At 44.9% G+C, this 25,271-nt stretch overlaps 2 protein-coding genes across 4 annotated transcripts; one reads left to right on the forward strand and one right to left on the reverse strand.

Moving 5' to 3' along the window:
• Positions 1-8,287: 8,287 nt before the first annotated feature.
• On the reverse strand, positions 8,288-23,770 carry ZBTB24 (zinc finger and BTB domain containing 24). 3 transcript variants are annotated; one of them, XM_030882860.3, is made up of 7 exons: positions 23,618-23,770; positions 21,971-22,954; positions 19,154-19,321; positions 18,571-18,654; positions 17,803-17,886; positions 10,127-10,208; positions 8,288-9,349 (listed from the first exon to the last, which is right to left on the reverse strand). In XM_030882860.3, the coding sequence occupies exons 2-7, from the start codon at positions 22,923-22,925 to the stop codon at positions 8,629-8,631; spliced, it is 2,094 nt and encodes a 697-aa protein (XP_030738720.1). In that variant the 5' UTR covers positions 22,926-22,954; positions 23,618-23,770; the 3' UTR covers positions 8,288-8,628. The 3 variants fall into 3 exon arrangements, with proteins under 3 accessions (XP_030738720.1, XP_069899561.1, XP_030738725.1); XM_070043460.1 differs by lacking the exon at positions 10,127-10,208 and having other exon boundaries at positions 9,069-9,349; XM_030882865.3 differs by lacking the exons at positions 8,288-9,349; positions 10,127-10,208 and having other exon boundaries at positions 17,837-17,966.
• On the forward strand, positions 23,598-24,385 carry LOC115866944 (basic salivary proline-rich protein 2). Its single transcript, XM_030882874.2, has 2 exons — positions 23,598-23,926; positions 24,023-24,385. Exons 1-2 carry the CDS (start codon positions 23,598-23,600, stop codon positions 24,174-24,176), a joined length of 483 nt encoding a protein of 160 aa, XP_030738734.1. The 3' UTR covers positions 24,177-24,385.
• Positions 24,386-25,271: the final 886 nt, after the last annotated feature.

Here is a 25,271-nt window from a genome sequence, read left to right on the forward strand (position 1 = left end):
GAGATCCACGGCCCGGGCGCCCCACGATGGATCCAAGCTCGGGGTCCGCCTCCCCTGCAACCAGTCTGCCTCTAGACCCGGGCTGCGGGCAACCGGCACGGATTTAGAGCCCTGGAAACTCGGCAATCTGCAGCTTCCACAGCGGCATGAGTGAGCGGGCAAGAGGGTCTTGGGCGTGAGGGTACTAGACCGGCGGAAATGAGAGGGGTGTTTGGGTGAGAGGCTAGTTCCCCAATATTCAAGAATGCCTTGGAGAAAGGACCCACAGAGCTGTCAGTGCTGAAAAGGGCTTGAGAGACCTTTGGGATCAACTTCCTCATATTCCCCATAAGGAAACAGCTGAATGTGAAGGTACTCTTCCAAGGTCATTCAACTAGTTAATATTAATAAAACATCAATCTCATTTGTTAAGCATCTACCATGAATATTACCTTAATCTCAGTGATCACATGAGTCCCACTTTACTGAAAAGGAAACCGAGGGTCACAGAGGTTCTGTGACCCGCAACAAAGTTACACAGCAAGTGGCAGAGCTGGTATGGAACCCAGGTCTATCTGGACTCCACTACACCAGTGTTGATCCAATGTGACAAATGAAAGGCTGGCATCGTAGAAGCTGTTTCTTGTTTAGAAGAAGTGACATAATAAACACTAACAAAACAGGAATGAATGGGAGGGTCCTCCCCTTGAGATCCAGGGACAGAAAAAAAATGGTTACCCTATGGCTCTTCCCTTCTCTTTATTCTCACTTTGCATTTTGTCTGGAAACCCTCTGAGAACAAGCAAGACCTGTAATACTTATACTGCTCCCAGCTTGAGCTGAGAAGCAGGCAGGGAAGGGGAAATGCCTGCTCTCTGCCAGGAGAGGCCTGAATTCAGCCAGGTCAGGCTCAGGAAACTAGGACAGCCTCCCAGTTGGACCCATTCTAGCTCTTGAGTATGACTAGTTGAGTATGACTAGTTATTTGGCTTGAAAACAATTTGCCAAATATCTAAATGGAGGACACACCTGTATTTAAATACATAGTGTAAGAAGGGTTCTAAAGCCCAGTCTGAATGGGTTACCAGGCTTTTAGAATCACTCCATTTCCCTTTCATTAGCTGATGGTAAATAAGCAGCTGCGCTGATTTAGTGGATTAGCTGAGGCCCAGCAGGGGCCCTTGACTCAGTGACTTGTGGTCTCAGCCAGGCAGGGTTGTGTGGCTCTCTGAATGGCAGATGGTAAAATTTGTCTTTAAAAGAGATCACAGAACAATAATGACTTCATCAATGCTTAAAAAACGGCTGACTTGGGAGTTTCACTTTATGTTAATTAAAGATACACAGTGGAGCAAAGATCAATGGGGAATATGTTGGTTTGTAATCTAGAAGATCTGGCCAGATGCCAGCTTTGCTTCATACAAACTTACGTAACCTTGAAAAGTCACCAACCACCATGCTTCAGTCTTAAATCTAAATGGAGGCAGTTTAATTACTCAACCTCATCAACCCATTTTGATTCTAAAATCCTATTATTCAATGTTGGTTACTCTAAGAAATGTATAGTCCAGAAGGCCCAAAACAAGTTCTATTTAGATTTTCTTCAAAAAAAAAAAAAAGACCTCTAATAAAACTAAAAGAATAAATTATTATTTATCTACAAGTGTTTCTCTTCTTAATTAGAATCTTGAGTCATGATCCACATTATATGTGTATATGAAACTAAAAATACTGGCACAAACACACTGGCTAATTCATATTGGGTCAAATAAGTGGTTGATACGTGCAAAGTCAGTTTGTGGTTTTTTGGTCATGCGACACAGCTTGTGGGATCTTAGTTCCCTGACCACGGATCGAACCCGGGGCCTTGGCAGTGGAAGTGCCGAGTCCCAACCACTGGACTGACAGGGAATTCCACAAAAAGTTAGTTTTAAAAGAATCACATTCTAGGACTTCCTTGGTGGCGCAGTAGTTGGGAGTCTGCCTGCTAATGCAGGGGACACGGGTTCGAGCCTTGGTCTGGGAGGATCCCACATGGCGCAGAGCAACTAGGCCCATGAGCCACAACTACTGAGCCTGCGCATCTGGAGCCTGTGCTCCACAACAGGAGAGGCCGCGATAGTGAGAGGCCCGCGCACCGCGATGAAAGAGTCGCCCCCGCTTGCCACAACTAGAGGAAGCCCTCGCACAGAAACGAAGACCCAACACAGCAAAAATAAATAAATTAAACTCCTACCCCCATCTTCTTAAAAAAAAAAAAAGAATCACATTCTAATGTTTTTGCAAATAATCACTCCAGCAGTGGCCTAGGTCAAAAGCCTGAGCCATTAAAACCGGATCCCTTTCCTCTAATCCACATCATGTTCTGTCTTCCTGCAATGCCATCCTTACTTCACCTCCTAACCTTTCATCTCCTGAGCCTGGAGTCGGAAACTAGATCCCTAGCACCGCAGGTGACGGTTCTAAGCCACCCTATATATGACTTTACACCTGTAGGTCAGCGTGTTCAAATACCACAGCCATGGTCCTGGGTCAGGAGCCATAGCTGCAGTGTAACCAGGCAGACACAGCTCCTAATGTAAAAATAATTATCAGCTGAGACCAAAGTGTAGCGTGCTGTGGACGGATATGAAAGTGTGGCTTGATTGAGATCAGAGGGTCAGGGAGGATTAGAGGGTGAGGAAGCAACACTTGAACTGAATTCTGACAGATATGCAGACGTTAGTGAGACAGAGAGTAGGGGGAAGAAACCTTTCAAGCCTGAGAAACTGCCCGCCTTAAAGCCTAAGGCAGGAAGTTGCTGGGTATGTTTGGGGAACAGCTAGGAAGACAGTGTGGTTGGAAGTGAGAATGGGGAAGGGACCCAAGAGGAAGATGGGTTGGGGATTTTATTCTGAGTGCAGTGCCAAACTGCAGGATTGTAAGCAGAGCAGAGATAACGATCGTGTTTGCGTTAATAACATGATATCCACGCACTTAGCAAGGCACTCTGCTTGATGCTATGGGCACAATGGTAAGCCCAGACAGATCACCATTTCCAGCAGAGAAATGGGTGGGGGAGGGGAAGAAAGGCAGGCCTTGGCAGGAGTCCAGGCAAGAGGAGATGGTGATGGTGTAGCAGTTGGGATTGAGAAGTGGATGGACTCAAAATATAGTTTGAGATGAAACTGACATAACTTGATGACGGATTGGGAGTGGGGGTGAGGAGGGGCCCATCAAGAATGACTCCCAGCCTTCTTTCTTGGCTGGTAAGAGTGAGAGAATCGAAAATTTCAGTTTCTCATTCTTTCTTACCCTTCCCTGCAACTTTATCCTCTATATGCCGCTTTTTATTCAAATGCCTTCCCCAGAAGTCAAAGTGTGATGATTGCACAGACTCCGAGATAACACAGGCGACAAAGATTAAAAATACAAATATGTTCAAGATCTGTTTACCTTCCCATATTTTTGTTACGAGAGTGCTTTCATACTTCAAACATTAAGATTACAGGAAAATCTGTTCCGAAGCCACTTAATCATACTAGAATTATCTATGAGAGGTAGATTTTTAAAATGTAAACATTCTTGTTTATATCCCTAATTTAGCCTAAGGACACTTCAGTATAACTTTTCATCTAACAAGGATAAAATACAAATGAAGTAAAACCAAGAGCCAAACTATTCATTTGGAAAATCTTCAAATCCATATTTTAAATCGAATATTATGGATATTAATTCAAAATAAATAATAAATCTATGTTCTAAGACCGGGGAAGTTCCCTGAGCTCTGCTCAAATTTTTCCCTTCCTACATAGTAGTAGAAAGGGATTACAGTAGTATTTTTCACTTACATTAAAAAAGAAAAAAGCTAAGATCTCTTGCTAATGTTACCTAAACTTGTTACCTAAAAGCTTTCCTGCTCTGGTACATTTCCAGTGAGAATGGTGATATGTGCACATAGTCCAGTCAACTTAAGTGTTTGTTGCTTAATTATGTGTAAAGAATTTGAAAGCAAGATAAACTATTGCAGTGACATTCCAGCTTCTTTTAGAGGTCATTCCTTTATACCTGCTGTTTACAAAAGGCAAGGGGGATTTTTTTTCTTTTTTAGAGGTAATTCCTCCAAACCTGCTCTTTACAAAAACAAGACAAAGCGTTTTCTTTCAATTCTTGAGAGTTTAGGCTTATTTTACTTTGGAAACTGAGGATGAAATTTTACCTGAGTACTTATAAGGGTAACAAAAATAAAGTAAATCAGACTTCCCTGGTGGCGCAGTGGTTGAGAGTCCGCCTGCCGATGCAGGGGACATGGGTCCGTGCCCCGGTCCGGGAAGATCCCACATGCCGCGGAGCAGCTGGGCCCGTGAGCCATGGCCGCTGAGCCTGCGTGTCCAGAGCCTGTGCTCCGCAACGGGAGAGGCCACAACAGTGAGAGGCCAGCGTACCGCAAAAAAAAAAAAAAAAAGAAATAAAGTAAATCTGCCCAAAATATAAAATATCCTCAATCAGAAGTTTAAAAAAAGTTCAAACAGAAGTTCAGGTTAATTAAAGCATTTTCGCTTTAGTAGTAACTTACAGCCAATTGGTAAATTTCAATTAAGCTTTAAATGAATAGTAGTAAAATACTGACCTAAGTATTATTAATATGGTAGTTACTGCATTTCTGTAGAAAGATTGTAACTTTTACTATTATTGTTCTATGTAAAAAGTTTATGATTGTATGCTAAAATTTCAGACAGACCCTCAATTTTAGTCTAAAAGGCTCTATTACATAAAGCAGATCATATGTAAAGAGAAACCCAGCTTAAAGTTTCAAAAGGCTGATGGTATTAAGCCCATCTGGTGGAAGCAGCCACCCCTGTGCCCCAGTTCTGGCTCTGCCACTTACTGTGTGACTCAGGCAACGGACTTCATCTGTTGGGGCCTCAGTGTTCTCATCCATAAAACAGGCATAATAATATTACCTCGTAGGAATGTCATGAGAATTAAGTAAAATATGATTGTGCTGCAAATGGGTTACAGGTGTGTCCCAGACACTGCTTCCCGCCTCACTCCAGCTGTCGTTGTTACTGGCTGAATTGTGTCCCCCCTACCAAATTCACGTTGATGTCCTAACCCCCAGTACCTCAGAATATGACTGTTTGGAGGTAGTGCCTTTAAAGAGGTAACTAAGTGAAAATGCGATCACTGGGGTGAGCCCTAATCCAGTATGAGTGGTGTCCTTATAAGGAAATTAGGACAAACACAGAGGAAGCCCATGTGAAGACACAGGGAGGAAAAGATGGATGGGAGGCCTCAGAAGAAACCAATCCTGCCAACACCTTGATCTCAGACTTTCAGCCTCCGGAATTGTGAGAAAATAAATCTCTGTCGTTTAGGCCACCCAGTCTGTCGTATTTGTTATAGCAGCCCTACCTAGCAAACTAATATGCCGGTCATGGCCAGCGGTGCCTGGAGTCCTCTAACTGAAGGGTACTGGATAAGTCTTTTTTGTGCACCATGGTACGGAAAAGGTTTCAGAAGCCCTAAGATACAGACCTAACACACCTGGCTTCCTCCTGGCCTACAGTAAAGACTCAATATGTGCCAGATATTGTTATTATTCCAATTTATGAAAACCTAGGTGTAAGCATCTATAATGAGACTCTCACATTCCTCAGCATCATTTAACCGGTTGCTCACGTTTACAACACAAGAACCAAATGCAGAAAAATACACAGAGGAGAGGTAGAAAGAGGAGTTTCAAGAAACAGAGGGCCAGGCACAAGAACAACAGCTCATTTTGATGGCAAGAGCTCAAGTCTTCCCAAGGCTAGCCCTCTACTGACAGAAAACCAGAGATTCACCTGCAAAAGTGACAAGGTCGTTTCAGCAGTCTGAAAGCACAATATTCTACTAATCCCCAAGAAGTACCATTTGTATTTCTGCACTTATTAAAACAAGTATTTAAATTGTGCAAGCTTAGCACAAAATAAGCTGTGAAACAATTAGCCAGCAATTTCTCAGACACAATAGAAACATTTTTACGTACGTGTCATTTCCTTTGGGTGAAGTCACCGAACTTTAAAATTGAGGATGCCACCCTGGCGGTTAAGACTCCATACTCCCAATGCAGGGGGCACAGGTTTGATCCCTCGTCGGGGGAACTAAGATCCCGCATGCAGCACGGCGTGGCCAAAACAAACAAACAAAAAAGCCAATGAAACCGTAAAATTGAGGATTTCCTTCAAAGGGGCAGAATGTGTATTTGGGACACAGAAGAGAGGCTTGATTTATAAAGCTATCCTTTTCTCACTTCCCTTTGACAGCTGGTCAGATAACCCAGAACCCTTCCAGAAGAGATTTTTATGGCTGGGACTGGCTCTCACGCTAGAGATGGGTAGGCCTGTGCCACAGGAGCCCCTAGCCACCTGTGGCTACCAAGTGCTCACAATGTGGCTAGTGTGACTGAGGAGCTAGGTTTTATTTTTAATTAATTCTAATATAAATTTTAAAACTGATACTTGTTTCAGTTATTGGGGAAAAAATTATGTCTGAAACTACTTGAATATGTGAATCTAGGTTTTCAACTGTAAATTGTATAAATCCTAAAAACAGATCAAGTGTGTCCCATGAACATTAGCATCCAAACTGAGTGTGCAGTAAATGTAAAATACACACCAGATTTTGAAGACGTAGTATGAAAAAATGAATGTCAAATATTATTATATTTTAATATTGAATATTTACATGTTGAAATATTTGGCACATGTTGGATTAAATAAGCGATTTTATTAAAATTAATCTCACTTTCTTTTTATGTTTTTAACGTGGCTACTAGAAAGTTTTAAATTACACATGTGGCTCACGTTACATTTATCTAAGCACAGAGGCAGACTGTCATAAAGCTAGTTAAACTTGACTTGTAAACAGTCATATGACCATACTTCCTGAATAATTATCCGGCTACCCAGAGTGAGTAGTTAAGCATTTATCTGCTTTAATACTATATATCTCCTGGAGAAAATGTGGGCCAGTAGGCTTTGAAAAGCTGGTAAAAACACTGCACTTCAACAATAAGGTTAAGGTAAATAGTTTAAATGACTAAAGTCAAGAACCTGAAATAATATTTAGGGCATAAGTGTATTTGTAAAAATTATATCTCTAGTCAGGCCTAATATAACATACCTTGGTTGACACATATAAATCATTTATGAATTTCTGAATTATATACAATAAAATATACTTTGCTAGATATGTTAGAAAACTGCTTTCATCTTCTCTCAAACCTTAACAATTCTATATTACTTTAACCTCCCAACGCTTATTTGACTCAGGTGGAAATCAAAGATCTCTAAAACAAAGAGTGACTGACATGAAGATCCTGTTAATTTTAGGGGCGATTACCCCTACTCTCCACCAGCATTATGTTAATTAACATACACTAGTGCCCACCTTTTCTCAAAAATCTTCTACCAGTTTACTTGAGAGAAAGTGGTCAGCGTATTCAATAACATAGGCTGAGCTGGAAAAAACGTAACCCAAACATAATTTAATCTTCTGACGATTATTTAAAATCACACAACTACAGACACACGCTGGCTACTAAGTCTCTGAGGCTCAAAATTATTTTTAAGATTGGGAGAATTTACTTTTAAAAATTCTGTGTCTATTTTGTGAGATTTAACCTACTTTGCAATAAAAATAGATTATAAGTTCCTATCTAAAAAGTTATCAGACACAATACATAGATCAACATTTTCAGAGATCAATTAGAATCCAGTAGAGTATATTTAACATAAATTACACTGAATTTTATATTCCAGGATAATTAAGAAAGCTTTAACTTCACCATGGAGATCAAATATCAAAGCTGACAAAAATTCAGAATTTATTTGGGGTGAATATCTTGATCCAATTTCATACTTTCATTAGCCTTTTAAATTAAATTTTTAACAACCTGCTTTTAAAAAAACATGTAAATCTGTGTTTCTCAGAAAAGTCGAGTTTAGAATTTAAAAAAATAATCCTATTCTTTTGGCTTTCTTGTTTTGTGAATGTTGAGTTAAAATAGACATTTAGGTCATGTTGTCTTTGACTCTATCTTAAACACGACATGATGAGCCCACTGTACCACACAGAGATTAAACCTTGAGAAATTACTCTGTCTTAGGGGATTGGAAGTTATTAAAAGGACAGAGTCCCCAAAGTTGTAATCTGTCATATTCGGCCCCAACTTGTCTTGTAGTGGCAATTGTGTTGCCTAAGGGGGAAGGGACAACGAACCATTGTACCCAATACAACATATGATTTTCTTCGTTCTAAAAAATAAAAAATATAACTGGAAAAGTCAGTAAGACCATGACTATGGCTGTGAACATTTAATACTCACAGAAAAGTTTAATGCAATGCCCCCAAAGAAAAGTTACACAAGTCTTTAAGAGATGTAGTAAATGAAAATGAAAACCATTCATCAATATTGAAATGCTAAATCCAAATCAGTATTAGATATAAGACACGATATACACATCTTGCCTCTTGGATGGACGCTATCGGCTGGCTCAGTGAGCTACCACATCTCTGTAAGAATCTGTAAGTGAGCGTTGCAGAAAGCCTGACTTCAAGCACACAATCCAGTCACAGCGGGCTGACGGAGAAGAGGCTGACAGAGCAGTCAGGCACGTGTTCGGGTCAGCTCTGCTCCTGGCTGAGCGGCGTGGACTGGGGCACCTGGTGGGCGGGTGGTGGTGGAGCAGGCTCCTGTGTCAGCTGTAGGTGCTGAGCCGGATCTGAAGCGCTTGCTAAGTGGAGCTCCCCTGTTTGCTCTTGATGGGCGTGAAGACGTTCCAGAGTTTCCTTGGAAAGTGTGATGACGTGCACTGGCTCGGTCTGTGAGGGTTCCATCTGGCTTTCAATCATATTGAGGCTTTGAATGTGTTCTGTTTGCTCCTGTTGAGCTGAAAGAATTAAGTTCTGCAGTTGCTCTGGCTGCTGCGTGAGCAGGGTGAGGTTAGCAGCCTGGTCTGCCGTCATGTTCTGGGAACTCTCTGCAGTGACGATGCTGATTCCTTGGCTAGGACCAGGCATGAAATTGATGTTATGTACAGAATCAGTTACAAGAAGCTGAATTTCCTGCTCTCCGGAGGTAGAGAGTTGATAGGGCTGCAGCTGAAGAATATTCCTGACCTCTTCAGCATTACTATTGCCGGAAACGCTGCTGGCATCGGACGCGTGTTTCTCTTTGCTATGAATTTTTAAGTGAGCCTTCAAGTTGTCTAAGCGAGCAAACTGTAAGTTACACTCAGGGCAGGAGAAAGGCTTTTTGCCCGTGTGCAGAATGCAGTGTCTCCTCTTGGCACTCGAGTCAGAGAAGGATTTGCCACACACGGTACAGGAATATGGCTTTTCTCCTCTACGAGAAAATATACACTTCATTTTAAAAACAGGAAGATCTGTTTATCACTTCCTGATCATTTAGGGAGAAGCAGTCAAGAAGAGAGGAAAATCAACCTGACTGGGAAGCATAAGTCATGGGTTCTCTTACTAACTTAAGTACTTGGACCAAGTCACGCCTGCCATGGACTTCAGTTTCTAATCTTAAGAAAAAAAAAAGAATGGCAGGGAGGGGTGTTTGAGGACAGGTGGTAGATGGGGCTGTGATGCTGGGTCAGATATGATAAAATTTGATGATTCCACAGTGTGTATTTCAGATAAGAAGGTAAATAGTAATAAATTACACACCAAGTTCTTTTTTGTTTTTAGCTCTCACAGCCAATTTTTAGATTCTAGAAGCCAAATAAATATATATGATTGATTTCAATATTAAAAATTTGAGTAGCCCCTAATTATCTGTGTTAGAAGAACTACTAAATCAAATCCGGAAATAAGTTGTAATGAACAAATAATTTATTCAGAAAATATTAAATATTTAGTTTTGACTGAAGATAAATCAAAATTTAAGAAATGACATCAATAACGCAAACTTTTGCTGGCCAGAATCAGTTTTCCTGATTTGGCCTAAGTGAGGAATTTCTTTATTGAAAAGATAAAACAAAATAATAAACTGCCCAGGAACTTCTACTAGAGTAATAATTTGGGGAAAAGGACTATATAGGGACTGTATGTCACCCTACTGAATGCCAGGGTTGGATGAGGACTCCGTGTGAGAAAAGGATCTGCAAAACTTTACCGATGGATCCTGATGTGCGTCTGAAGAGAACTCTTTGCTGTGAAAGATTTGCCACAGATTTCACAAGTAAATGGCTTCTCACCTAAAAAGGGGAAAGCATTCAGAAATATACATCCAAAATAAAACAAAAAGCAAAAACCACCCCATAGTTTCACAATATAAAAAAGAACAAAGGCACGTGTTCGGGTCAGCTCTTGAACCCTCAGTAAGCATGAGTGAATGAATGAAGCACTTAGCGAGCACCTACTACGTACCTGAGCACTGTGTCCTAGATGCCAGGAGGATACAGAGAAAGTGGGTACGGTTCCTTCCCTCAAACACTTAAACACTGAAACAAGGGGGTAAGTGATTCTACAAAGGACACACATTCGCTCCTGTACAGTCCACCCTTAGGTAACTTACACTCCCACACTTTACTGCTTGACCTTCCCAAGGGCCCCTGAGTACCAGGGAGACTTGTGGATTATCCACATTTATATCTACCTTCCCAGTGTATCCAGAACCTGACCACTTCTCACCACCTCCACTGCCACCCCTGGCCCAGGCTGCCAACACCTCCCTGCAGCAGCCTCCTTGTGAGTTTGCCCACTTCTGCTCTGCTTCCCTGTCGTCCACAATGAATGAGGCAACTGGAGTGACCCTTTACACAGTCAGATCCTATCACGCTCTGCTGCAAGTGCTCTAATGGCTCCCCATCCCATCCAGAGATAAAAGCCAAAGCCCTGGGCCTACAAGGAATCACAGCTCTGACAGACCTGTCCACCCACTGCCACTCCTCACCCCAAACCTGCCTAACCTCACCAGGTACTCTCCCCTGCTCATCACACAGCCCCTGGAGAGGCCCTGAACACCACACCCCAAGCAAGCCACGCTCAGGGCCCTCACACTCATCATCCCCTCCCTCTCCCTGGCATGTCTCCGCCAGGGTCTCCCAGTGTGGTTCACTCTCCACACTGCCTTCAAGTCTCTGCTCAAGTGTCACATTACCAGTGAGGCTTTATCACCACCCAAAGCACCGCCCCAGCATGTCTTGGTCCACTTCCCAAGTCAGTTTTCCCACAATGCTATCGCCACCTTATATACTGTATGTTATTCATTATATCTCTCTCTCCCAGTCTTATGTAGGATGATCTCTGAGTCTGCCTACTCCTAGGACCCCAGTGCCTAGAACTGGGCCTCGCACACTGTTCCAGAAATCCTTGTTGAGTAAATGAATTTCACAGAGTGGGAACTGAGGCCCACATAAGATGTCGTGACTGCTCCGGACCCCTAGTGGGGTCTGGCAATTTTTTTTTTTAAGAAATAAATTTATTTATCTATCTATCTATTTATTTATTTATGGCCGCATTGGGTCTTCGTTATTGCACACAGGCTTTTTCTAGTTGCGGCGAGAGGGGCCTACTTTTCATTGCGGTGCGTGGACCTCTCATTGCGGTGGCTTCTCTTGTTGTGGAACACGGGCTCTAGAGCGCAGGCTCAGTAGTTGTGGCAAACGGGCTTAGCTGCTCTGCGGCATGTGGGATCTTCCTGGACCAGGGATCAAACCCGTGTCCCCTGCACTGGCAGGCGGATTCTTAACCACTGAGCCACCAGGGAAGTCCCTGACAATTTTAATAAGGCTTCAACAGCATTTATTTAGTGCTAGTTTATACACTGCACATACAATGACAGACTGCCATACCCTCCAGAAATGCAACTAAGTGATCCTAATGCAGGCAAGGGAACTATGAATTTGGAAAAAAAAAGAAGAAAAAGAAAAAAGAAAAATCCCACTTAACTATATAACAAGGGATGAGTGAAGTGGGGGATGGTCAGGTAGCTTCCCTTTCACAGCATCTACTAGAAAATTCAGGTGAGATGTTTCCCCAAGTTCAGTCTAGGCAGAGGACACTTGTGACAATTTGGGTGAGTCTGCGTCTTTGCAGCAGTAACTCTTACCACTCCAAAGGTTAAAACCAGGCCACTGTCATTCTTTCCACAGCTTTCCAACCAGAGCTGCGTTCTATTCTGATCTCGGTTTTTCTCCCTCTCCCAATTCCAAGACTGAGTACCTGCTCTGTCCGCCTGTCACTGTAAAGTTCTGTGTGGGGAGCACATACAACAACGTTCACGTTATCATTCAATTCCATCTGGGGTTGCAACACCTCAGGAATTTTGTTGGCAAATGTTTTCAATACTGGAAACTCTTTCCAGAAACATCCTCGAGCACAGTAAGAAGGCAAATTTTCCTAGCCAACGTGAATCTGGGAAAAGTCTTCCTACTCCTCTGGTTCCTAACTTGTTCTGGTAACGGTTACACGGCTCTACTGCCTCCGGTTCACCGACACATTCCTTCTTCCTTTGCCTCAGCTCTACAAGGATGGGCGGACCCTCAACAAAGCACAGAGCTGAGAAACAAAAAGGAAACAAAAGACAGGATCACAGCCTCAAAAAGACACATGTGGTAATCAAGTACAGCGGCAGGGCTGCAGCTGACTGAACACTCAAATGAGTGGTATCAACAATTCTGCGGACAGTATGCGTGAGGACGAGGCAGGAGCTGGCTGGACTGGAGAGAGGCCCCATTCAGGTACTAGGATAAGCAGAATGACCAAACAGCGGGTGTCGGAAATGACCACAGGGAGGACAAAGAGGGATGAGGATTCACTCTGACGAGCGTGGGACCTAAAAGGTGAGGCCAGGCCACAAAGAGCCGTAAATTCCAGGCAGAGGACCTGTGGAACTTCTGGATGTTTTTAGCAGAAGACAGACAGGACAAAGTACTAAGAAAATATATATGTGGGGACGGTGGGTGGGGGCGGCTGTAGGAATCTGTGTAACAGTCTAAGCCACAGTGCCGAGGCCTGGACCAGGAGGTGCAGGAAGCAGACAGAGAGGAAAGAGAAAAGGTGAGGTGACAGGGCCTGGGTGGCAGCGGGGCCAGAAGGGAGTTGGTTACAGGAGGATCAGACAATGGCAATGAAAGGACAGGGCAGAGACACGAGTGCAGGTTTCACCCAGGGGGATGCTGACAGAAATATTTAAGTAACTCAGAAGTTTTCCTTCCAGACCCTCTCCTCAGCTGTGCATGCCACTCATCCCACCCCACTCTGACGACCTGTGAATCCCCATCCCAGCTCCAGAGGGTACCGACTCCTGCGGGCTTGTTGGGTAGCATGGCCGGGTTTCCTACCCCATTGGCTAAAACCCACGTGACCATCTTGGTTAACGCAGCAGCATCCAGCCCCTGACCCAGCCAGGCCCGACAGTCCAGTCTGCTCCGAGTGCACATTCGACTGGCAATCTAGTTCTGTACATCTAAATTCCTCAAACAGCTGCTTTCGTTTTCTTCACAAATCAACAACGTTCACTGTAGAAAACTCAAATAATACTGAAAAGCACAAAGTGTACAAAAAACACTCAGAATTCCCCTGTAGATTGCCACCTCACACTGTGATGAAACCTTTACAGGCGTCTCTGTGCACACACACAGGTGATATACCATGTACACCATGAGATTGGCCAGTGCATGCTGGTCTGTAACGTCAAATGGGAATGGAAAATTCATCTTAAAAAAATGGTTAAAAACAAACAAACAGACATTTTAAAATGGTGTTTTGTGTTCCACTATGTATCTTGTCCAAAATTTACCTAACTAATCCCTTACTGAGGGACATTTAGGTCACTTTTAAGCCTGTGATATTATAAACAATCCTGCTTACGTTGAACATCCTTATGCAAACATCTTTTCCCAACTGGACAGCTTACCTTTTGATTCACATTGCCAAAGTTCTTTCCAGGAAGTTCCCAAATTCCTTTCCCATCAACAGAACTTAAAGATGCCCATTGCCTCACATATTTGTCAATCTAATGGGCCAAAAGAAATGCACATTTCTTTTTCTCTGACAATTAATGCAGTTAACATCGTTTCAGACGTCTACTGGCCATTCCTATGTCTTTTTCTGTGATATGCCTTTCAGGTCCCCCTGCCCAGTTTTCTCCTGGGCACTCATGTTCCCGTATTTGGGCTATTAACACTTCGTCACATATGCAGTGACTCTTTTTTTCCCAGACTAAAAATCTCGTAAGTATATCTCTTCTGTCCACTCTCTTAACTTGAAGGCCTTCATCTTTCTTCCCCAGAGCCTGGTAACTGGCTCATCCCCAGGACCTTCCCTCTCTGACCATCCTCCTTGGGCTGCCTGAGTCCTTTTCAATGCACGAACCAAAATATGCCTCCTCTCTGCCCAAAGACCACCCCCCGCTTCACCAGGGGCCTGCCCCTTGTCAGCAATCTCACTCTAGCTGTTCACCGTGGAATTCCTCACTACGGCCCTCGGATGCCAGCCTCTCACATCGTCAACCCCACGCATCCTGTTCCTGTCTGGAAACACCTCTTCCAGCTTCCTCTGTCTGTCTAGCACTTACTCTGGCTTCAAGACTCAGGTCCTTCCTCTGGGACGCTTTCCCAGACCTTCCCAGGGAAAGTGAAACACTTCTGTCCCTATGTTCACACCTCTACTGGGGCTCGTATCACACTGTACTGAGGTTCTTACTAGATCACATGTAAACTCTGGAAAGGTATGTTACACTGAGGGACCCCCAGGTCTCTCAAAGTTGGGGATGAGCAACATTAAAGGATAGTCTGAAAACATGGCTGAGATTTAGGAAGCTTCATATCCAATCCAACAAAATGAGGCTGTGAATGAAAGCTGTGGCTCAATTAACTGTGTCACAGGCAGGGGATCTACCTGGGAGTAGTGGGAGCCCACAGGGGAGGATCAGTGTTTACCTAACACCACACAAGGGACAGGGACACTGGAGGGCTGGGACTCTACTGCGGTCAGAGGCCATGCACCAGGCTTCTCCATGACCTGGGCTAATTCTCTGAACTTGCTCCCAGCTCACCAAGCAATCTTGGGATCACTAACTTGGTTTGCAGGTACAGTGATGTCAGGAAGGCGGTACTGCAGACAACAGAGAGGTGCAGTCCCTTTGTTAAGTGAACACACTCCTTTGCTTGGCATGGCTTGGCTCAGTTCCTGAAAGCCTGACCAGCTCCAGGTATGGGGAAAGAACTGAGCTGCAGCGACCTCGTTGGCACTGCCTGTCACCTTGTTTCCCTTTCAAATTGCATCCATCCCCCCCACCCCCGCCACTGAACATGCCCTCTAGGGAAGAAAGCACCTCTTGTTTATCTCTGATTTTTTTGTGCTTGGCAAAGGATATCTAACCCAGAGAGAGTTTGCACTTAAAGAGCTAAGAGAAGAGAGTCTTGGTTTTCCCATGGGTGTGGCCCTCTCGGCAGGACCCGCCTGCCCTGCTGGCGGCTGTCCTCACCACTGTCCATGGAGGCTGAGCGCCAGCTCTGCCAAGCAGCCTCTCCCAAACCTTCCTCTCTGCCCGGGGAGCAGGCAAGCGGCACCCCAACTCTTTTCAACACCAATATTGTGCATATTCTCCAGGCTAAGGACAGAAGGGTCACAGTCTCTGCTTCCAAGAGCCCAATCTTTTGACGGGTTTGACCTCTTATCTCTCAGTCAGACAAAAACTTTACAGAGTCCCTGTCATCTCCTCTCCCACCCATCGCATCCTCCACTTCTCTCTTCTGCTCCTCAGGGTAGTGGGTGGAGCAGAGTTTGCTGGGATCCTGGAAAGAGGACTCGTGCTTTCACCCCCAGTTCAAGGCCTGGTTCTCCTCAGAAAGACCAGAAGCCTCACTGACACCTTATGATCAGAAGATGAAACGTCTCACCCCGGGCACTGCGCCACGTAACCGAGACAGCTTGGCTCTCCTCCACCTCCGCCCTCCCGCGGGGGTTCTCTTCACAGCCCCATACGCTGCCTACAGGCCTGTGTGTAAGCACGGGAATCTCGACCGCTGCTCGCGGTGCCCCCTGAGCTCGGGCACAGATACCCAGCCGTCTCCTCCGCTCATGCACCGGGGTGCCAAACAGACGTCTCACGCCCCATGTGTCTAAAGTCTAACTCTCCATTTGTCCCTCCGTCTTCCCCGGGTTCTCACCCTTCACGGGAGTCTTCCTTCAGAATACATCTGGCGCTGGGCCACTCACCGCCTCCCCACCACTGCCGCCCTGCACGAAGCCCTGCGCCAAGCCCCTGTCCGGCACCACCTCCTAATGGGTCTTTCCACCCTCCTACGGGCGCCTCCGCCCCTGCCTCACCCCACACCGGCGGCTGCTGTGATCCTATTAAAATTCTCTGTTACATCATGTCACTCCTCGCAGTAAAGCCATCCCGTTCAGAATAAAATCCAAAGTCTTCACTGTGCCTTCAGAAGTTCTTGGGCCTAAGCGCACAGAAAACCTGGGGAGCTTTTAAAAATGCCAATTCCAAGGCCTCATCCCCAGTCACTTCGATCAGAATCTCTGGGGGTGGGACCAGGCTTTGTCTTTTTAAAAGCTTCTCAGGGGGTCGAAGCACACAGCCAGGCCGGGAACCCCGTGTCACACGGGCTCCAGCAGCCTCTGATGTCCACCCACACTACACACTCCTACTCCCACCGCCCCGGCTCTGCCTAGGACGCTCTTCTCCGGGGTAGACACGATGGCTCACTCACTCCCCACAGCAGCAGATCTCCATCTAAGATGGTACCTCATCAGCAAGGCCTTCCCAGACAAGCCCCCATGTCAAAGGGCAGCTCCCCCTCCTGCCTCCTGCCCCTACGTTTAGTCCTTCAGAGCACTTATCCCCACCTAACAGGTTACTCACTCGCTTGTTCTTTGTCTCCTGTTTGAATGTTAACCCCTCAAGAGCAGGGGCTCTGTCCATCTCAGGCAGTGCTGTATCCTCAGGGCCCACAACAGGGCCTGGTACCCAGTGCCTGGTACTGTTCAGTAAATATGTGTTAAGTGGATGAATTAAATTTCACAGAACCTACTAATGATGTCTGTAGAAAGACTGTATAGAGATCCATTTTCATAAAACTCATACCTTATGAGATATTTAAGAAAGTAAATGACTTTGAGAAAAATTGTGTTTTCAAAAAAATGTCCAAAGCAACATAAAGCAATCTGATATATAATGTTGGCAGACAATTTAACAGAATCATTAAACCATCAATCTAGAATAGGAAGCTTTTCTTAGAAAAACTAACAGGTTTCTTTTTAAGAAATGTTTCTTTTTAAGAAATGCTTCTTACCCAAAGTTCTAAAAGGCCCACATTTTTACTTTTCTGATCTTAAATGAAAGAATTTGACCTGCCCTAATTGATCCTGCCTCCTCTTCAACCTGGAAGCTGATTTTTCTGGAGGTGGTGATGCTTAAGTTCTAAGTACTGGTTCTAGGAGAGAAAGCGGAAAAATCCTCAGTGCCTGTGCTGCCTTAGTGTCTGCTTCGTTTTCTAAAAAGTTTATCTTGATAATCTTCAATGCTGAGGTAAATTAAAATTTAAACACGCAACCTGATTCAGACTTGTACTATTTTGTGGTATTACATGAGGTTTCATTTATGAACAATGCTCAGTAAGTACGCTCCATTTTGCTAACCTACAGACATGTGATGTCCCCACAGGATTGTGTGACAGCATTCTGCCTGGGCTTTTTATGGGACCTACTTATAAAATTCCCACACAATTTACAAAAACACAGTCTGAAGAGGGGACTCCCAGTACTTCATTTCTCGCTCCCCTAAAAACATAAAGCACACTAGAAAGACAGGGTGAGATGGACTTTTACCTGTGTGTGTCCGCAGATGTTTCTTTAGCTGAGACACATCCATGAATTTGCGGCGGCAGTGGTTACATTCCGGTAACGAGTGGCCTTGTCGCAACAATAAAAAAAGTGTCAGTGCATATATGCTGTCCCTGCATTTCTTCAGTGATTTGTGTTAAAGCACTTCCCTGAAAAATAATCACTTTAAATATGGTGCTTTAATAACACAACAATTTTAAAATTAAATTTGGTAACAGTTAATAGTTTCCTAGGCATCTCGACTCACTGCTTCCCCATCAGAGGTGGGACCCTTCCAGTCTCCCTAAGTGTTATCTCCTTTTTCCCTCAACGCACTGGTGTCACTGTGGCCAACCGATCTCAAATGATGCTCCCAATCCCCCCTCCATTTATTATCAGTTGGCAGGAAAGAAAAAAGGACAATAGGTGGAGTCAGGCTGCAGAGAGCCTGGACTGACGGCTATGGGGTGGTGACACCTCTGTCCAGGCACCACTAACAGCTAATTGACTGGTGCCCTCTTAGTCAACTGGTGCCTTGAACAATACCAATTTTGCAGGGTTTCTGCGTGTGGCACCGAAACTGCAATATAAAAATTTAATATAAATCACAAGGTAGCAGAGAGTAACCCAAGGACACCTAATTTAGATTGCTTTTTAAGAACTATTTCCCTAAAAACTCATTTATCTTCTACAACAGGAACCTACTGTTTCGGAAACAATTTGTATTTGCGTTTCTCCCCCAGCCAATCCAAATTTTCTCTCACTGTATTGTACCTGTATGAACTCGGTAATGGCTCTTTAGTTGTCTTTTCTGGCTGAAATATTTTCCACACTGATCACATGTAAAAGACTTCTGTCCTGCCAAACAAAACACGCAAAAAACTATAAAGAACTGGAATGCTCACTAATAAGGTAAGTATCACAGTGGGCCCAGATCCCCATTTTCTACAAATAACACAAGTGACTTGTCTACAAACCCAAATGCCTTCAGAGTCTACCACAGTTACATAAATGTGCAAAAGCATGTAAGGCAACAGGGAGTGATGGAGACCGGGGCAGAACTGGAGAATTCAAGTTCCCCCGCAAAGGCATCCAAAGTAAAATAATTCTAAACTCTGGTGCTTAAACAAGTCATGACTGCACACTGCACTGCCGGCAGCCAGTTTATAAACCCTAGTTTAAGGCTCGATGCTGTGCAGAACTCTAAACTACACTCTGACAGGTGCACAATTCTGTCCTTCAACGGTATCATGTGGGGAATGATACGAGGCTGAGAAAAGACCATTAACATCACGGTAATGCCCACCCCAGGAATGGGAACCTGGTGGCAGCTGGCTCCCCGGCGCAAGCCCGCTACCTGAGTGCAGGCTCATGTGCTCCAGCAGCGAGTGCTTGGTGGTGAGAGCCTTGCTGCACACGGTGCAGGTGTACGGCCGCTCGCCTGTGTGCATCCGGGTGTGGACCTGCAGGGAGTGCTTCTGGGCAAAGCCTTTTCCACACTCATTACATTTGAAAGGTCGCTCCCCTGGAATAAGAGCCCCAGAAACATGATGTAAGTAAGAATCTGCACATCCTTCTGTCCCCTCCCAAATTAAAACAACAGTGAACAGGAGAGACAACATCAGCAATAACATTTTGCAAGATGGAGCTAGACGGGTCCTACACCAGCGGTGAGGAGCGCTGAGATACACACAACCTAATTTAAGACAGAGCCTCCACAAGGTCAGGAACTGGTGGCACCTGTTATCTCTGAAAATAGGGGTGAGGGAGGATAAATGACAGTCCGTTTCAAAGGTAGTTAGGCCCCCCAGGTCCAGTCTCCTACTCCATGTAACCAGGAGACTGACCCTCTCCCCAGCAGAAGATGGAGACTGTTCTCTGAAGAGGGTAAATCGGATGAAGGATCTCTGGACTAGGGGTCTCAGGGTTAGAGGTCTCCTAGCGCAGTGGAGCCACTACGACAGGGAGAGCAAGTCAAAGTTCACATCTGGGATGAGACTCCCCCCAGCCTTCTGCCCCCTCCTGCGCTAGACGCAGACAGCCAGGCCCACAGCCCCCAGGTGGGAGGTGGAGCATCTTCTCCTGGAATGCGAAGGGCCGGCAGTAAGAGAGCTGAAAACGTGATGCCGGGTATCAGCAAGATGCCTGCAGGCCCTGTCTACATCTGCAGAGTTGCCAGTAGCTTTTAGCAAACCATTCTTGCATGTAATTAAACATGATTTAAAAAAAATCTTTTAGCAAACCATTCTTGCATGTAATTGAACATGATTAAAAAAAATCACCAGACAGTCAAGGAAGGTCTTTAGTAGTAGAAATAGATACCAAAACCGATAAGAGAAAAAGCAGCTTGCAGAAAACAGACTGCCCAAAGTGAAGAAAGCATTAAAAATTAAAAAATAAGTAAATGTTGTTATTAACAGGCTCACAGAGGATTCTAACTAAAAACAAACAAAAAAAGAATTTAGAGAACAAAAGGGCTCCTAGAAGTAAAAAAATATAAGAGTAGAAATAGAAAAACAATAAAAGTTGAAAGATAAAGTGGAAATCTCCCAAAAAGTAGAGCAGAAAGTGATGGAAAATAGGAGACAAAAGATAAGAAAATTAGAGGATGAGTCCAGGAGGTTCAACATCCAAATGGGAGGAGTTCCAGAAAGAGAGAGCAGAGTAAACAGAGGGGAATCATCTATGAAATAATTCATGAAATTTTTCTGGAACTAAAAGGTGGTTTTCCAGACTGTATGGATCTACTGGTAACCACTCAAACGGAAGAAAAGAGGCCCACACTAAAGTGATTCAATGCAAAATTGCAGAAACCACTGGGAAAAGGGAAGATGCTACATGCTGCTTTCCTTAATGAATCTCGTAGAACTATTTAACTCCTTAAACTAGCCTCTGTCACAGTTCAACAAATATTTCTCAAGGGTCTATTGTGTTCAAAGAACCAAAATTCAGGGTCTCAGTCTATCTGTACTTAAAATCTCCCGGGAGCTTTTAAAAACACCAACACTCCAGGCAATGAAATCAGAAGCTCTGGGGCTGGGACCCAGGCCCTGGTAGTTTTAGAAGCTCCCTTGGAGACTAAAACATGCAGCCAGGTTGAGAACCACACTGCTGGATGCTGCCAGGTCATAAGACAGCAGGCTGCTGGATGACAGGTTTTAAGTACCAGACCCTATACTTATGCTTACAATTAGGTTGAGGGGTAGATTACAGGTATATAACTACAGCCTGACCCAAAGCAGAGTGAGTTAGGTACGTTAAGAGAGAGCTCAAAGGAGGAGGGATTTCTGGCTAGGGCTGCACTGTCAGCCTAGCCACCATCTGAATGGTGGCTATTCAAATTAATTAAAATAAAATATTCAGGGGCTTCCCCGGTGGCACAGTGGTTGAGAGTCCGCCTGCCGATGCAGGGGACACGGGTTCATGCCCCGGTCCGGGAGGATCCCACATGCTGCGGAGTGGCTGGGCCCGTGAGCCATGGCCACTGAGCCTGCGCGTCCGAAGCCTGTGCTCCGCAACGGGAGAGGCCACAACAGTGAGAGGCCCATGTACTGCAAAAAATAAATAAATAAATAAAATAAAATAAAATATTCAGTTCTTTAGTCACACTCACCACATGTCAAGTGCTCAAAATACACAAGTGGCTAGTGGCCACCAAAATGGACAGCATAGATATAGAACATTTCCATACTCACAAAAGAGCTATTGGCCAGTACGGGGCTAGAGAGACCAAAAAGGAAAAGGCATTTACAGCTAGATGGCTGAGTGAGAGAGCTGTCCAGACAGATCTGGGCAAAAACACAGCTATGGTCAAGATGAGGAATCTTCAAGAATCATAAAGCATATTAACTTTGGCTACAGCTTGATTCCTGGACATTCAAGCCTTGAACCAACAACTTCAAATAAGTAGAGAGGTTCTGGAATCAGGTTCCTTGGGTTCAATTTCCACCTGTTGCTACACGGATGCCCTGGTCAAGTTACCTTCAGCTTTCTAGACTTAGTCTTTGCATCTGCACAATATTAACTGTCTCACAGGACTGTTGTGAGAATTCAATGCAATAACATGTATACTTTATTACAATGCCCATCACATAGACATTGCACAATAAATGAAAGCTGTTATTATTGTTACTTCTCCAAAACATATTCCAATAAGCTGTGAAAGAGTAATTACCCGTGTGGCTTCTCTGGTGGATTGCTAAAAAGTGATTATACTTAAACACTTTGCCACAGTCTTTACAACGGGCCTCGGGGCCACCGGGGCGCTTCCTCCTTCCACAGACCCTCTTGGCTGAACCCTGGTCGTCTTCATCCCCAACTAGTTTATAATCTTTCAGTTTGACGGACCTCCGAATCCTCCGCTTGCTGCACCGATTCTGGTTGTCCTGCCCATCCTGGATCTTGGGATCACAGTTCTCATCTTTTTCAGCTGGCATTTCCTCCCCTCTACCTGGCTCACAAGCTGGCTCAGATTCTTCCAATTCTTTTGCTGGAATCTGTTCATTCAGTACACCATCGTCTCCCTCTTTAACCACAAAGTTTTGTCTATTCTGAACTGAATTGTTCACTCTCAGCTGTATTTCTTCCTCTGCAGCCAGTTCTGATTTCCCCTCCTGCAGACTGTTGACTTTTCTTGGTCTTCCCCGTTTCCGCTTTGGATGATCATTTTTCTTATTAGAAATAACAACCACTGGAGCGCCAGCTGTGTTCAAAGTCGGTGGCTTTGGGGAGCTATGATTATTTTGAAAGTCTGTGTAAGCCTTTACCAGGTCATAGACTTTTAAGAACTGGGCAGTAGCCAGGATTTGTTCTGTACTTTTCTCACTGGCCTGGAGACAACCCGTGTAGATAAATTCCAGCAGGATACTAAACGTGTCGGCAACCATGCCTTCCAGCATATATATGGACTGGCCAATCTCCCCCTCTTCAGCAAACATCATTGAGAAGTATTCACTACTGGCAGCAAGTAAGGCTTTGTGGGCCCGGAAATGCACATTCTCCACGATTAAAGTAATGTCACAGAGGAAGCCTTTCTTCCTCTGATCCTCGAAACTGGCCAGGATGGTGTCACTGTGAGTGTCTGAGTGTACAACCAGCTGCCCAGAAGGCTCTGATGATGTTTCTGCCATTTTCTTTAGAAGCCCAAGAAGGATTAAACCTGAAATAAGAAAATAATGTTTAAAAAGGAGGAGGCATTCTCTAACAAGATTAATCCCAGCCCAAAGGAACCTACTAGTCACTTCACTTTGTTAGCTAAATTTCATCATTTACCACTTTTAAAAGACTATTTAAAAACTTAGCTTTGCGTTCTCATTCCTATTGTACCATTATCCACCCAGCTGGGTGAACTTCCGACATCCACGTGACCTCTCAGGGTCTGTTTTCTGCTCTGTAAAATGAAGGAATTGGGCTCAACCATCTCTAAAGTCCTTCCCTGCACTAACTTTCCATAGTTGCACAAATAGAAGAATGAAAACTACAGTGTCGTCGATTTTACATATTATTAGCCATTTTGTCTGTGACACAAAAATAGAAAGAGCGAAGAAAAACAAAGTGAATTGGGGTAGCTGCAATGAAGTAATAATAACGTATCCGGCCTCCCTCTGGAAAGGCGGCGCGGACCGCCCAGGCTGGCGCCCGACGGTGCGGGGAGCTGAGGGCGCGCGATTCCCCGGAGCCCGCCGAGCTGGGAGCGGGCCGCGGGGGAGGCCCCTACCTCCGACCCTGGACCTCTTGGGCCGGGCCCGCGAGCTGCCGGCTGGGGAGGGGTCGACACGGCTGCGGTGCCGCGCCACCGACGGATGGCCAGTGGCGGACCTACCTCTCCGGACGCCCTGCAGAGTCCAAATCGCGGGTGGCCCACACGGGGCCTGGCGGGCGCACCCACGCCGGGCCCGCCCAGGCCCCCAGCTCCGCCCGGCCAGCCTCTGCCGTCTCCGGGCCGCGCGGCTTCCGCCCCTGCGCCGCCGCCGTCGCCGCAGCCAACACGGAAGCGCCGGCGCCGGGACCCGCCTGCGCGGACGCCGGACCACGTGGCGCGCGGAGGCGCCCAGGGGCGGGGCGGGGTGGAGCAGAGCCTGAGGTTCCCGGAGGCGCCGCCAACGGAGTCCTGGCAGGTCTGGTGTTTGAGGTGAGTGGGGGGCAGAGGGCAGTAGCGGCGTTGTCCTCTGCAGTTATGGAAGTTTTATATCCTATTAGTGGCTCACTGACACCTTAATCAATTTAGTCTTTTCTCCTTTCTGGACGCTGAAGCCGGCTTTCAGGTCTCTCATGTGTGCCGAATGAATGAAAGCGCCTTTACGTTCACCGTCATCGTCGTCATCATCAGCATCAGCATCAGCATCAAAACCATCATCCAATGCCTGAGTCCAAGGGCCTGAAGAGAGAGCTGCAGTCAAACAGATCTGGGTACTGAGTGATCTTGATCAAGTTACTTATCCTGTCAACCTTGTTTACCTTACTTGTGAAATGGAGAAGTTGACACCAGTGCCAACACTGGGTGGCTGTGGGGTAAACAAGATTAAGTATGAAATGGGCTTAATTGTTTAATTCATGTCTACTATCATTAAAATGATCATTATTGTTCAGACTTTCAGCATCTTTCTTCAGTAGACTATTAAGGGTTTCTAACTAGCCTGAGTTGCAGTGTTGTTCCCTCCAATACACAGGAATACATGAGATCTTTCCAAATGCAGATCACATCCAGAGACCGAAGTCACTGCCCTGCTTAGGATCCATTTCTGGGCTCCTTTTTCTGTTTCATTGATTTATTCATCTATTCTTTCCCCAAGACAATTACAGTAGCTTATACTCTTGTAGTCAGGTAGTGTTAGTCTTCTGACTTTGGGCTTCTCCTTCAATATTGTGCTGGCTAGTCTGTGTTTTTTTGCCTCTCCAAATAAACTTTAGAATCAATTTGTAGATATCCACAAGACAACTTACTGAGATTGGGATTGGGATTGCATTGAACATATAGATCAAGTTGGGAAGAACTAACATCTTGACAATATTGAATCTTCCCACTCAGAACATGGAATATCTCTCCATTTCTTTAGTTCTTTGATTTTGTTCATCAGAGTTTTGTAGTTTTATTCATATAGATATTTTACATATTTTGTTAGATTTATACCTTAGTACTTATTTTATTTGGGTGCTAATATAAATGGTATTGTGTTTTTAATTTCAACTTCTACTTGTTCATTGCCAATATATATGAAAACAATTGATTTTTATATATTAACCTAATATCCTGCCATCATGCTGTAATCACCTATTAATTCCAGGAGGTTTTGTTGTTGTTGTTGATTCTTTTGGACTTTCTATATAGTCATTGTCATCTATGAATAAAAAAAAAATTCCGCGCTTCCCTGGTGGCACAGTGGTTGAGAGTCCGCTTGCCAATGCAGGGGACCACGGGTTCGTGCCCCGGTCCGGGAGGATCTCACATACCGCGGAGTGGCTGGGCCCGTGAGCCA

This window comes from Globicephala melas, chromosome 14, assembly GCF_963455315.2.
Source record: "Globicephala melas chromosome 14, mGloMel1.2, whole genome shotgun sequence".
NCBI lineage: Eukaryota > Metazoa > Chordata > Mammalia > Artiodactyla > Delphinidae > Globicephala > Globicephala melas.